Consider the following 12,442-nt stretch of genomic DNA (forward strand, 5'->3'; position numbering starts at 1 on the left):
AAAAAGGACAAAACAAAGGCGTTTATTACAGGAACATTCTCATATGACACCAGAGCTGTTCACACAGGTGGATGTAATGGAGACGAGCCTCCAAGTGGTGTCCCCACACACCTCAAGGCTACTCCTTCTCATTCCTCAGGGCACATGCACACTCTTGCCCGCCTCATCACCAGAGACCCGTGACCCCTCCCCACTGTGGGCTACGGGAGACACCCACAAAGGAGGTTTCTCTCTGCGGCCAAGCCCCCCACCAGTGACAGTCCTGTTTTCACAGCAGGAAGAACAGTCCCTACTCCACAAACAGAATCCCACCCCCACCCCCAATTAAATGCAGATCTTCTCAGCTGCCACACACGGGTGAGGCAGGGGGCTCTAGGTGAGGATATCGTGGGCCTGGTGCTCCACCAGCATCTCCATGCCCCTCACATCGGTGCACCAGAACTCCAGGCGGTCCTTCATTCCCTTGATCTAAGGCAAACCAGGACCACACGGGTGTTAGGACACTTGGGAATCCCAGGCGTACATCTCCAGCTGATTCTTTAGGGCAGCACTAATAAAAAGGACACCAGAGCTGGGGGAGTGAACTGTGTGAAAGGGCATCATCCCAGTCAATTCTTATCGCAAGGACATTTAAAAAAAACTTGCATGAAAGAAAACAGGTAAGAATAGAGGAAATCCACAGGATTACATTTCCAGCAAATATGGACAAGATGGATCTGAGCTCAAACCACAGAACTAGGAACATATTTGATCAGAGTACCAATTTTAAGATTAAAAGGCATCATCAGCACAACCAGCACTGTAATTATAAGCTTTTAAATGCAAGGTTCAAACCCCAGGCTTGTATTAAATTAGGTTCTTTAAAAAACCCTTAGTCCCCACAGCAGTAAAATATTCTCCGAAATCTCTCGTCAATACTGCTTTCTTCCTAAATGGCTTCCATCCAAGTGAAACTAAGCACAGATACCATCCGAACCACCCACAGAAGTGAACTATGTGTTACCTGCTGCAGATCCAACACTCGGGGCTGCACCCAGGTCATGTGTACCCGCTTATCCACCTCGTCAATGCTGCCTTTCACCAGACCCACCGAGAGTGCCTTCATCACTAGCAACTCCACCTGCTCAAAGAGGGGCTGATGTGAGTCACCCCAAGGCCCTAAAGTTTGGGGGAATGAGACAGTGTCTTCTGCAGTTTGTGGAGTCTGGGGAGCAGTGCTTATAGGAGCTCCGACCCCTCTGGGTGGCAGCTCTACCACCGGACCATCCTGAGTCCAACAACTGTACCTCGTTCACAGTGATTTTAGCACTTTTGGCAATTTCTTCAAAAGTGAGTTGTCTGTGATTGGCAGGTCGTGTGAAAGTCATCTGAAAAAAAATTTTTTGTTAACTATTTTTCCAAATAAAAATTGCCAGAGAACTGACTGATAGAATGTTTTTGTCAATTCTTGCTCTGAAAATACAGATCTTGTTACTATCCCACATACTAAACTTTTCCTTAATATCAGCCATGTATCTTATTAGGAACAAGCTTCCCATGCTCAGATAATAAGGTGAAATAAGCTTCACAGCAGTTGTTGGCAATGGTCAGTATTCATGCCCCGAGCAAGTGCTTGAGGCTGCTGTGTGCCAGGGCTGTACTTGAGCTGGGAACAGCGTGGTGGCACAGAAATGTAAGGTCCATTTCCTCAAGAAGCTTAAATTCTAGTCGGGAAACACAGAAGAACATATGTCAAATGGCACATATAATAAGGTGGCAGCTACTTTAGCTCAGACGGTCAGGGAATACCTCTCAGAGGAGGCATTATCTAAGATGAGACTCAAATACAAACGGAAAAAAGCCAATGGTGGCAGAAGAAAAAGGAACGTGGTAGAGAGGGGCTGTGGCCAAAGTATCCCTACAGGAGGCTTGGAGAGTTTGCAGGACCTCATGGACTCACCTGCAGGGTCTGAAATCAGAGTGGTTCCTGGGTGCTTGCTTACCTCCATGAGGCACAACAACTGAATTTTCCTCAGAAGCTGGGCTTCGTTGGCTGCTAAATCAGGCTGAAAAGTAGAAAGATACCAGTTACCTAACCTGGGCTTTGAAATTCTTTCTACAACAGATTGAACGAAAAGAAACTTGGCACGTCCAAACACCTTACACCATAGGGTCACGGAGGCTCACTTTTCTTAGGACACTATTAACTGGTGCATCCCCAAAAGGCTATGCTCCCACATAAGGCATTTACCAGGTGAGATGCATACTAATGCCACAGACACCAGGGGGTAGGACCCAGGTGCAGGCGTTTCAAGGAGACTCTTGGCACAAAGAAAAGCAAGGAAGGACCCGTCTGTGCCTGAGCAGGTGCAAGTGCACTGCCTGCTTGGTCAGCTCCGTGTAAGTGGGGCCTCTGAGGAACACATCCCTTAAGTCCCAGGGAGTTGTTCTGAACTGAAAGAGCAAGTTATTAACTTGTGATGAAAAACAGCACTGTCGTGAGAACCAGAACATGCCCTTCTGCATGACCTGCACAGTCGCCTTGCAGGTAGGTCACGGGTTACTGCTAAGCAGAGACAAAAAGGGAGAATGGGTTCCCTGATTCAAACATTTAGGAACTCATACCCCAACACAGGCAGTCCCCCAGGGACGTTTCTGCCACAGGTATGGGACAGGTCAAACTCTTCACAAAGAGCCCACTCCCCCCAAATGGGCTCTCGCTGCTTAGACAGATACTGCTGGCAAGGCACCTCTGATGTTCTTTCTTTCCTTATGTTTCTACAGCTAGCCAACTTTCTTTCCAAGTGGCACATTTGTTTCTTTCAGAGATCAACACACAGACTATAGTTAGGGTTGGCTGGTCTTGTTTTCTGCCTCTTCCCAGCCCATTTACATCTACTTGGCTCCACTATGTGTGAATTCTACAAGTTTATTTTGAAAAGTACAAAAACAATCATCCCTATCACTATGAACAATTTAGTAATATTTGCTTCTAATAATTTCATTTAAAAAATAAACTTACTATGAAAGCTCAGGTCCTCGTTAACACCTCTTCTCCCTAATTCACACCTCCTAGAGGCTCCTCTCCTAGCCCAGTGCCCTCTCCCCTGCTGACCCCTTTCCCTCTACACTGTCCATCCCCCCCGCCCCCCCGCACTGACCACTCCCTTCCTGTACAGACTATCCTGCCTTCCCGAACCCCAGGCTCTCCCCGGCTCTCGTCACTCACTCATTCTGGCCTCACAGACCCTATTTCAGTTCAGCAACATGCTAAAAGCTTCCTCTCCCCTGTTGAATATACTCTTCTCATATCCTTCACTTGGTTAAATTCTACTCACACCTAAGAGCAGACACAGAGCATTACTCCTTTTGGGTCCTCTGTGACACCCGTCACCCAGATGACACTCCCCTATCATATTCTGTTAGTATAGCACTGAGCACTATCATAGTAACTGAGTTACTACTGTAACTAGCCACTTAACCACCTGCTCTATGAGAGCAAGACCGGCCTGTCTTTATCTCCTATCTCCCCAGTGCCTGGGGTGTAGAGGGAAGGTGCACAGAAAACATGCGTTAAATCAATGAATGGACGCAGGATGACAGAGAGCCAGCGGCACTGTAGGAGCGCTCAGCCGTCCTTCCCATGACTGACCTGCTGGCCCCAGGCGGTTTTCAGTGTCTGGAATCTCTCTACGTTGCCACTGTTAAACGCATAAAGGGTGTCAATCAGCCACTGCCGGTCGGTGCTCCTCAGTGATTCCAGCACGGGGTGCATGAGCTGCAAGGAGGAGATGGTTAGCTGGCAAAAAAAATGTCTCCCCCTTGTTCAGAAATCTGTGCCCAGGGTCCACTTACGAGTTCTCCAAAGTTAAAAACTCCCTCGCCAAGAAGTCCTGCTAGTCCCAGCGTGAACGCTCTCTCCTGCTGCTCAGACACTACGGCAACAACACACCTCCGGTGACACCCCAGTTATGAGAATCAGTCCTGTCTGCCTTTAAAAATCCCAAAAAAGTAAAGAAACCACTCCCTGTAATGGTTATATCACAAAGCCTTAACACGTTTTTTTTTAAATTTTTATCTTTTTTATTTTTATTTTACGTATTTTGTCTTTTAGAGAGGGAAGGTGGGGAGGGGCAGAGGGAGAAAGAATCTCAAGCAGGCCCCATGTTCCGCGCGGAGCCGGATGTGGGGCTCGATCCCCTGACCCTGAGGTCATGACCTGAGCCAAAACCCAGCGTCCGATGCTTAACCGACTGGGCCACTCGGGTGCCCCGTTAGTCCTCTCTTTTACAGTACTGGATCGACTCAAGTTATACCTGGAAGCACATATACAGGTTTTGTGGGAAACACATTCATTCGTTTACTTATTTCTGCCTAAATACATGACTCTATTTCTATTTTCTAAAGCAGTTAATCTACTTCTTGGAAGCATCACCTCTTATTTCTCTTAAAGTCAACTCATCTGGCCTCTTTTCAGAATAGAGTGAACCTACTTCCTGTCCCTACAACAATCCCACTCTCCTGACCACGTTGCTTGCTTTTCCAATGTGCTTCTTGAGACGAAGGAACTCAAACTGCACCATTTTTAGGAGTTGCTGGTCCCCAGAGCTTCAACAGTGTACTGTGAGAAACATCTAAAATGGGTTCATATTTCCTTTCTAAACACCCTCCTTGCACTTTCCCCAAAACTACCATTCATCTTTCTTTCCATTCCTCAGATACTTGAAAGATTTTTCTAAGGTATTCCCCTGGGTCTTGCTCAGTTTCCGGCACAAGATTCTCAGTGCAGGGTTTCACCGTGCCCTTCATGCTGCAGGGGCCAAGACAGTGACATCGCTGTGCTTCTCACAAAGGCCTCTGATTCAGAGAACAGGAAAGACTAGAGAGGGAACAGCGAAGGACTACAGGGTGCAGCCTTGTTTTCACCTGAGCTAAATGCCGAAGGCAGACCCGGGGAGAAACTGATGCTTGCACGGCTCTTTCCACCCTCTACCACCTGGGGTTTCTTCAACGAGGGATGGATACACCAGAGTAACTTCTGAGACCTGCTACCATGCCTCAAGAGCATGCTCCTTCGACATGGACTTTAATGGCTCCGTGTTACCTGGTAGATCCTTGATGTCGACACAGCCCAGAAACCGCAGGGCATCTTTGTAGTAGGCCGCGTGGTTTCCGACTGTTTGATAATATTTACTGGAGAGGTCGTAGAAACGACTGTGAACTGATGTCACACCAGGGAGGTTGTTGAGCATCTCTTCAACATCTTCAATTGTTTCCTACATGCAGGAAGCAAGATTGCCCTTCTTTTTAACTTAAAGCACTTTTAAGGAAATATATGACAAAGACTGATAGGACTATGTTAAAATGGAAAACTTCAGTTCATCTAAGACACACACAAAAAAGAAAAAAAACAAGCTACAGACTGGGCAAAGAAATTTACTGCACATGTAACCCACCAGGGAGTATGACCAACACTATATAAAGAACTCTTTTTTTTTCTCTCCAAAGGTTTTATTTATTTATTTATCTGACAGAGAGAGAGAGAGAGTAAGAGCAGGAACGCAAACAGGGGGAGTGGCAGAGGGAGAAGCAGGCTTCCTACCAAGCAGGGAGCCCAATGCGGGATTTGATCCCAGGACACTGGGATCATGACCTCAGCCGAAGGCAGATGCTTAATGACTTAGCCACCCAGGCGCCCCTATATAAAGAACTCTTACAAATCAACAGGAGGAAAGCAACACAGAAAAGAAAGGGCAAAACCAAAGATATTAACAGGCAATTTACAGAAGTGGAGACATGAATGGAGGGGTCAATAAATCCCCGATGAGATGGCATTTCATCTCCACCACACTGGCGAGAATTAAATAGTCTGAAAATACCAAGTATTGAAGAAATGAGCTTTGGAAGTGCTTGTATGGTGCTAGGGGAGCGTGAGCCATCTTGGAGAAAGGTTTGACCACATCTGGTAAAGGCGTAGAGCATACACCTTATACCTGTAGCCTCACCTCCAGGCACACGTGCTGGTGGGATTCTGCCCACATACACAAGGAACCAGGCACAGAAATAATGATAACAGCACTGTTCGTAATAGGAAAAAATCCTGAATCCCTTCAATAGGAGACTGATGCATAGGCTGTGAAACAGCTGTAACAGTAAAATACCAAATAACACTAAGAATGAATGGTCACAGGTACCAACATGATGACTCTCAAACCTCACACCGAGCCAGTAACTTAAAACAATACTGCATTATCACTTAGACTTACACATCCCTATCTAGTGAGCATCAGGAACCACACAAGCACGAGGAACACCAAACACACGCACGGGAGCACTGCTGGTGCACGAACGTGTTCTGAGGGCCCAGCAGCTCCAACTGTGCAGTGCTGCCTCATTCCTAAGCCGGGTGGGGTACGTGGACACCCATGACAGAATTCTTTATAGTGTTTTATGGCTTTCAATATGTCTTAAATATTTCAAAGCAAAATGTAGTAAGTATGCATGCAGGATAGGACTGGGAAGCAATAAGAAATAAGAAGTGTTATTTTAGGGCAATGAGAACATCAACACTTACCCCCGTATTTTCTTAAATATTATGGTTACCAAAAAACCCAAACCCGAAACAAACACAGGTAGTCTCTGGTTCAACAAGGTGGACTGACCACATAAGTTGGTCTTACTGCCATCCATACCCACATCTGTCCCCCAAATTATACTAAAGTGGAAATAAGAAAGAGACAGGAAACTTCAACAAGGATTAGGAGGTAGAGAGGGTGGAGGAGCAGCCTGTGACCTGTCATGGTGAGTGGGCTGACCCTGGTCAGTGAGGGCCCATATGGACAGTCTGGGGCTGTCTGGAACCCTCCTGCTGACAGACGTGCTGTGCTTGCCCAGGGCAGTCCTCTTATATTAAAGGATAACAGGCCTCATAGCAGCAAGTGACTCTCGGTGATTTTGAAAACCAAAACCAAAACTTGCATGCATGCACACACGCATACACACAGAATGATGGGGTTAAGAAATGTCAGCAATGGGAGTGTGAGAGAGGATATATGAGAGTTCTTTGTGCTACGTCTGCAACTTTTCTATAATTTAAAATCACTTGAAAAAGTAAACTGGAGAAATAGGATTCTCCCCCCTTAACCCTAAACCACTTTGTAAACCAAAGACAAACCTGTACTATGGCACGCTTACCTTTGTGACCTGTAGGTCCCCGATGTTTAATTTTAGAGCTCCAATCGCAGTTTTACACAGGATCACTGCCTCATCGCTGCTTTTCACCTACAGATGTCAGAAACAAGGGGACCTGAGAAGTGTGGGAAGGAGATGAACAAAACACCTGCATACTGGCTTCACTTACAGGATAAGAGACACGCTGGTCTCCACAAAGTGTGTACAGCAAGCGCAGACGCAAAACCATAAGTCATGCACATTCTAAAGATTTGGCTCAGACTTCATATTTACCTTTTCACGAGTCTTTTCCAGAAAAGTAAGAGCCACATTAGGATCTAGAAACGGCAGAAGAACAATGTCAGAAGAACCACCAACAGAGTATCTTTAGAGATTGGTTCCTACCAACCACAATACAGGTAGGATAATCTTTATGTTTAGATCATAAAATATAATAAAAACGTAACTTAGAATCTGGCATTTTCTATCAAAATGTAAAAGTTCAATTAACTTATATTTCAAAATCATTTTAATTACCATTTGGATCTGCTCCTTTATGACACAAAATGAGACTCACCAGTCATCTGTCTAACTACATGAAGAATGATTTCTACCAGGGACAAAGGATTCACCCTGAAATAAAAACCACCAGTCTTTGAGTGTCATTAAGCATCTATGTTTTCATGTTCAAAGTCAAAAACTGACAAAGGTGTTTTACCTGTGTTCAAATTCACTGATGAAGTTTTCATAAAGCTGTGGAACCAAAACACATAGAGTAATTACAGGATGTCTTTCATTCTGCAAAATCAAAAGTGACCACAATGCCCACCACATAGCAGGCACTGCAGAAATGTTGGCGGAATGACATGAGACCCATATTTGGGTTTATTAATCACCAATGGATTACTGAAGAAAGCTATGGTTTTCTTCCTGGGAATTAGATTCCTGACCTATAAGAATCTCCTAGAGACCAATTCCTATTTTTCTCCAAAGTATTTTAGGTAAAACAGATTATCAGTTTGAAAGATTCACTAACCTTCAGATTTTAGAGGGTTGTAGCCTACACTACCAAATTTATTTGCCATTCAGCAAACACTTCAGTACGTACTCAGGCTCTTTGCTAGATACTACAGACAGAGAATGTATAAAATAAAAGCTGGGCTTGCAAGGATTCCTGGTCTAGTAGAGCAGACTTGTAAACAAGTAAGTGACAATACTGTGTGTTTACAGTGAGGGAAAAAAACACATGGGTGGATCAGCCAAAAGGAGAGGTTCCAAAGATTATTCCAGAAATGGTGATAATTGAGTTTTAAGGAAGGAAGAATGTTAGAGAGCTGGACAAATTTGGTATGGGAGAGGGAGTATAGAGCTGGGAGAACATTCCAGACAGGAACAGACATGTGCAAGAGCACTGAAGAAACACTGCACTGTGTTTTAGGAGCATTTCTGAAGGACACAGACCGTGGGAGGCACTGGCGCTTGACCTTGTCCTGAAGGCAAACCAGAGCCAGTGCAAACACATGGCCACACTTCTACTTTGTAAGCTTGACTGGGGGCAGGGAGGATAGAGAGGGAACAGAGGGAGGGACAGAGACCAGCTGAGGCTACTAGTAAAGACAGGAAAGTGAGGGTAGACGAAGGGTCTGAGAGGTTCGCTGGTCACAGGAAAGGAAATGGGAACTGACAATGACCTCTGAGCTTATCGCTGGGTAACTGGGCAAAGTGGGGAGAGGGAGCATCCAGATGGGGTCAACTTGGATAAGGAGAGTCTGTGATTCCTCTGGGATGTGAAGACAGAAAGATGGAAACGTCCCTGTGAAAGAAAATGTGGTGCATATGCACACAGAGTGTAGGATGTTATTCAGCCATAAAAAGAAGGAAATCCTGGGGCACCTGGGTGGCTCGGTCGTTAAGCGTCTGCCTTCGGCTCAGGTCATGATCCTGGAGTCCCGGGATCGAGTCCCACATCGGGCTCCCGGCTCGGCGGGAAGTCTGCTTCTCCCCCTGACCCTCTTCCCTCTCGTGCTCTCTATCTCTCATTCTCTCTCTCTCAAATAAATAAATAAAATCTTAAAAAAAAATAAATAAAATGGCTTTTTCATTACAAAGGACTATTTCAAAGATATCCTTTTCATTAAGAGGGTATTCTAACTTTTCTGATATCCATTACAATTTATGTAAAAACCCCTCCAAAGAAAAAAGAAACTCAAAATTACTACTGGTCACAGCAGATTCATGAACACTATGTATTTGAAAGTTCTGTGGGCTGAGTCCCAACAATTTTTAAACGTTTGCTCGCCCACTGAAACAGTAAACGCCAGTCTGCTGACCTGAGTTAAGTGTTACGTTACATGGGGTTGAGGTAATATTTTGCTCTGTGTAGAAAGTGATTTAAAGACAAGAGAGCGAAGAATAGAGATGAATAATCATGAATTATTCATCGCTATGATATAGAACCTTAGGGAAAAATATGAAGATAGCTCTAATTTATCATTTTTCCACATAATCCAGAAGACAGAATGCCCAGCAAAATCTTTAGGTTTACAGATGAATACAAGTTCCTTTGAAGTAGTGAAATGTCAAACTGGTGGGTATAAAACACAAGAAAATCTTAGGATCCCAGGTGGTGGGGTAATAAGGTGATAAGCTTCACTGTGAGCACATATAAAGTAATGTACCCAGGGCAAATAACTCAAGCTATCAAGAACTAGTTTTTGGGGCACCTGGGTGGCTCAGTCGTTAAGCGTCTGCCTTCGGCTCAGGTCACGATCCCAGGATCCTGGGATTGAGCCCCACATCTGGCTCCCTGCTCCGCGGGAAGTCTGCTTCTCCCTCTCCCACTCCCCCTGCTTGCGTTCCCTCTCTCGCTGTGTCTCTCTCTGTCAAATAAATAAATAAAATCTAAAATAATAATAATAATAATATTAAAAAAAAAAAAAGAACTAGTTTTTGGTTCCAATGCAGGTATAAATCTCTGATTCATTCAGAATCTGAGAGAGAAAGGCATCAAAGAGTAAGATGTCAAGAAAGATTTTAAAAAGGAAGCTACCAGTGAACAAATTGGTGGGGGTTTGCTACGGAGCGTAGGGAAGGCTGGGGCAGAGAATTCCCCCCCCCCCCCCAGTTAACAAAAATTCTAAAAGTGCTCTACTACAGAAGATTTCTCTCTCCAAACCTCCCCACCTCCAAGTGAAGCACAAAAGAGGCCCTATCTTCCACACTACCCAAGACAAAGCATTTGGGCAAGTAAGCAGAATCAGTGGGAGTGAAGGAAGAGTGGTGATAACGGTTATCTATAAGATTCCTACGGTTATCTTCCACTACATCCTACCCCCACCCCCACTGATTTTGCACTTTCAATTTTGAATAACAGTTTCCAAAAGTACAGTACTGAAAAAAAGTCTATGAACGATAAGATACAGGGCATCCTATGCTGTAAGACAGGATTTTAGACAGGGATTTCAGAAGAAGCCAGACTGTATTTGAAGCTTCTTCTACCACCTATTAGCTGTGATCCATGGCAAGTTACTCAATCTCTTGGTGTTCACTTCTACATCAAATGAATAGGATAACAGTAGTGCTTATCTCCCAATGTTGCTGTAAAGAGTAAATGAGTAAATATACAAGACCCTTAGAACAGTACCTGACATACTGACGGCTGAGTAGGTATAGTGTATTAATAAAAAGCCCACCTACTATCTTTAAGTCATTTATATTTATATAATCTGACCTAGCATGGCAAATCATTTACCTTAATGAGGCCATCTCCTTGGGCAAAGCATGGGTCCTGCACAAAATCAAGCACCTGGAGTGTCAGTTGATGCCACAACCTGAAAAACATAAGGCCCTTAAGACCTATAAACTAATATGCAGTCACAGACACCACCAGCCTTGGTGGTCCTATCAAATAACAAATAGTAGCCAGTTCCTACTGTGTAACAGGAAGAAAGCGAACGCAGATGCTAATAAACCTGAGCTCTTTTCCTGGCTCTGCTATTCAATGGTATGCCATCCTGGAGAACATCTTTTTAGAGTACCTCAAGAGTTACTGTGAGGTCTGATTGAAACCAAGAATTTGGAATCACACATATCTAAGTTGAAATCCTGGCTCTTCTACTTATTAGCTGAGTATCTCAGGGAAGAAGCTTTAAGTGAGCTTGTTTCCTCCGCTGCAAATGGGACGAATAAAGGATTAAATGGGCAAAGGAATAAGCCCTCTAGAAAAATGACAGTACATTTGAAACCAAAGTTTAATTTCTAAGAATGCAAATAACGCTGATAGAAGGCTCCTGAACATCATCCAAAAAAGTATTCATTTTCTATGTAAAAGGCACAATGCTGAACGCTAGGGTTGTTAACAGGGAAGTTATTACAGGAGGTGTACTTTCCTATGGAACAATGCTAGCAACTTACTCTATTCATTTAAAAAGAGGTTGGTGCTTAGCAACAGACAATTTGTTATAAAATTCATCCTGTTTCTAAATAAGCCCAAACCCTGAGATCTCAGGAGTACAAAGCCCAATATGAAATGTAATGGAAAGTAGGGTCCATGGGAGGGGGGAGACGTGGTTGAAACCCAGTGTGTAACCAGCTGCAGAATCAACAGGGGAAAAAACAAAACTGCACTCGGCTCTGGTTTATCCGCTCCAGGCCGCTGAGAAAAGATGGCGTAGATGCAGCCACACGATACCAAGGCTAAGACACCAGGATCTGCTATTCAAAAATGCATGGCAGCCAGACCTCCGAAAGGGTGTTCGCTTGTTTGACTGGAATCAAGAGCGAACATCCTTTAAAGCCCTGACCCCTTTTCGTAATACCAGGGGAATTCAGAACCTCAGTCACAGCCCCTCGGTCAGGATGGCAGTTAACCCTAGGCCCCCAAACTCTGCCTATGGCTCTGCTCCTCAGTCCCCGTGGGCTGTCACCCCCTCTCCCTCCTCAGCGCACCTCCCCGGCCTAGCCTGCGCCCGCTCTCCGCACGCGGGGCTGAGCACCCTCGGCCCATCAACGTCCCGCCCCTCCCCCCGTCGCCCCCTCTCTGCCTCACTCTCCCATCACTGGGGCCCGGGGCCCCTCGGCTGGGCGCTCACTTCTTCGTGTAGAGCTCCTCCAGACGGTGCCACACGGCGGCCTGGCCGGGCCCGGAGCTCTGGCTCTGCTGTAAGAAGCCAGGAACGTCCTTCATGACGGCAAGAAGACCCTGGGACAGCTGAACTGTAGAGGTGTCCGCACCGCGGGGATGGCCGCCGGAAATGCTCACTCACTTCCGGCGCCGCGTCGCGCGGGGCAAGCC

At 45.4% G+C, this 12,442-nt stretch overlaps 1 protein-coding gene across 2 annotated transcripts; it reads right to left on the minus strand.

Moving 5' to 3' along the window:
- Nucleotides 1-5: 5 nt before the first annotated feature.
- On the minus strand, nt 6-12,421 carry PSMD13 (proteasome 26S subunit, non-ATPase 13). Of its 2 annotated transcripts, none has more exons than XM_027578673.1 (13): nt 12,240-12,421; nt 10,901-10,979; nt 7,868-7,902; nt 7,727-7,782; nt 7,444-7,487; nt 7,174-7,260; nt 5,084-5,255; nt 3,835-3,914; nt 3,632-3,757; nt 1,983-2,045; nt 1,287-1,367; nt 1,004-1,120; nt 6-550 (listed from the first exon to the last, which is right to left on the minus strand). In XM_027578673.1, the coding sequence occupies exons 1-13, from the start codon at nt 12,332-12,334 to the stop codon at nt 341-343; spliced, it is 1,245 nt and encodes a 414-aa protein (XP_027434474.1). In that variant the 5' UTR covers nt 12,335-12,421; the 3' UTR covers nt 6-340. The 2 variants fall into 2 exon arrangements, with proteins under 2 accessions (XP_027434474.1, XP_027434475.1); XM_027578674.1 differs by having other exon boundaries at nt 6-468; nt 12,240-12,417.
- Nucleotides 12,422-12,442: the final 21 nt, after the last annotated feature.

Source organism: Zalophus californianus, chromosome 11, assembly GCF_009762305.2.
Source record: "Zalophus californianus isolate mZalCal1 chromosome 11, mZalCal1.pri.v2, whole genome shotgun sequence".
NCBI lineage: Eukaryota > Metazoa > Chordata > Mammalia > Carnivora > Otariidae > Zalophus > Zalophus californianus.